This window comes from Plectropomus leopardus, unplaced genomic scaffold (genome assembly GCF_008729295.1).
Source record: "Plectropomus leopardus isolate mb unplaced genomic scaffold, YSFRI_Pleo_2.0 unplaced_scaffold10311, whole genome shotgun sequence".
Classification (NCBI taxonomy): Eukaryota; Metazoa; Chordata; class Actinopteri; order Perciformes; family Serranidae; genus Plectropomus; species Plectropomus leopardus.
This window is the reverse complement of record NW_024610854.1, coordinates 1-2,363: the sequence shown is the minus strand read 5'-3', so window position 1 is coordinate 2,363 and position 2,363 is coordinate 1. Positions and strand designations below refer to the sequence as shown.

General features: G+C 41.6%; 1 protein-coding gene across 1 annotated transcript; it reads left to right on the top strand.

The window, feature by feature from the left end:
• Positions 1-540: 540 nt before the first annotated feature.
• On the top strand, positions 541-2,350 carry LOC121963186 (protein transport protein Sec23A-like). The gene is made up of 3 exons (XM_042513510.1): positions 541-712; positions 1,686-1,751; positions 1,960-2,350. Exons 1-3 carry the CDS (start codon positions 593-595, stop codon positions 2,047-2,049), a joined length of 276 nt encoding a protein of 91 aa, XP_042369444.1. The 5' UTR covers positions 541-592; the 3' UTR covers positions 2,050-2,350.
• The last annotated feature ends 13 nt before the right edge of the window (positions 2,351-2,363 follow it).

Here is a 2,363-nt window from a genome sequence, read left to right as displayed (position 1 = left end):
ACACAGTAATACACACTCAGTAACACACACACACACACACACACACACACACACACACACAGTAATATACACACAGTAATACACACATACACACACACACAAACACACTCAGTAACACACAGTAATACACACACACACAAACACAATAATACACACACAGTAATACACACACACACACACACACACACACACTCAGTAACACACACAGATACCCCCACACACACACAACACACACAGATACCCCCACACACACACAGCAATACACACATCACCTGTGTCAGTGATCGATCGTCTGTCAGTGATCGATCGTCTGTCAGTGATCGATCGTCTGTCAGTGATCGATCGTCTGTCAGTGATCGATCTGTTGATTTTCTGCTCAGTTTCATTAAAAGTCAACAAGTCAAACAAGCGTTACACAAAAGTATCAAGACCTTATTGATCCCTGCTCTGTGTCTGTCAGGAGGCTATTGATCCCTGCTGAATGTGTGTCAGGAGGTTACTAATCCCTGTTCTGTGTCTGTCAGAAGGATATTAATCCCTGCTCTGTGTCTGTCAGACGGTGGCTCAGTGGAGGAAGGCGGGGTACCAGGAGATGGCGGAGTACGAGAACTTCAGACACCTCCTTCAGGCTCCGGTAGACGACGCTCAGGAGCTGCTGCACACTCGCTTTCCGATGCCCAGATACATCGACACTGAGCACGGAGGCAGCCAGGTGGGGGCGCTAACACACGTGCATACACGCAACTGTATGTAGCGGTACACTGATATTTATTTGATATCTCTGTGTGTGTAATTCATCAATATATGATTTTTTACTATACTATGACTTTTTATTTGATTTTTTTATGAAAAATGTTAAACTGTACTAAAAGTTTCTCTGAGAATTTTTTGGACATACTGATTCAAGTGAAATTTCATGGCATGCTATGAAATTACTTTTTATATGAACTTTTTATGACTTACAAAACAGACATTTTTATGGCATACTCTGCTATGACTTTTATACGAAATTTTTATTACATATTTTATTATTATTTTTTTACATGCTATACTCTGACTTTTTCTATAAAGTGTTTTAGGAAATAATATACCGTTCAATTTTATGGCAATTTCATCACCATACACTTCAGTTAATAAGAATGCACACGTGATAGTTTACATTACTGCATTACTGTAGTATAGACTGTCGTATGAAGTATAATACAAGTCAAGAAAAAACAAATATTGACGAAAGTCACTTTGATTTAAAAAGCCCAACATTGGATGCAGTAAACAGCAGGAAGTTGTCTTTTTACATATATTGATGAATTTACTCGACTTCAATATCACAGATCAATAATACATCAGTGAACTCTGTACTCTCTGTGTACTCTCTGTGTACTCTGCACAAACATCAGTGATAAACAGTATGAAGCTGTGTAAAACCTCAGTGGACCATATACATCACTATCATACACTATATGTGTTACACAGTATTATTTATGCACAACTACATTATGACACTACATGAAAGTATTCTGTAGTAACAGTCAGACAAAATATTAAACATTAAAAAAAGGGAAAAAATGTTCACTGTTTGTTTGTTTTATCTGCGTAACTTTCATGATAGAAATGCACAAAAACAGTTCACACACAGAGGAAGTTAACCGTCTGTTGTTGTTGTTATTGTTGTTTTCGTTTTCCAGGCTCGCTTCCTGCTCTCCAAAGTTAACCCCTCACAGACCCACAATAACATGTACGCCTGGGGACAGGTGAGGCTTTGACCTTTGACCCTGTGTTGAAGTGTGCCACGTGACGTGTTGCCACATGTGACGTGTGGCTACATGTGACGTGTGGCTACATGTGACGTGTGGCTACATGACGTGTTGCTATGTGTCGTGTTGCCATGCGACGTGTTGCCATGCGACGTGTTGCCATGCGACGTGTTGCCATGTGACGTGTTGTGTGTTTCCTCTGCAGGACACTGGAGCTCCTATCCTCACAGACGATGTCAGCCTGCAGGTGTTCATGGATCACCTGAAGAAACTGGCTGTCTCCAGCGCCGCCTGAGCTCACCTGACCCCCCTGACTCCTCCCCTGTCCTCTCGTGTGTCTCCTCCTCTGTCTCCTCCCGTGTCCACACCATTTATTCATTTGTTTTGCTTTTGCTGCCTGAGTTACGATGACAAACATTAACTAAATAACAAGCACAGCCGTCAGCCTTCATCAGCCAATCATCATCACAGCCAACACCCGCGAGCTCTAAACCCTGAGCGCGGACTGAAGGCTGCTGCGTCACATTTCTCTCTTTGACTTTGTAACGTCTTGAAATGATAATTATTATTATTATATCGGTGTTCATCACCTGACGACTGATATGAGGT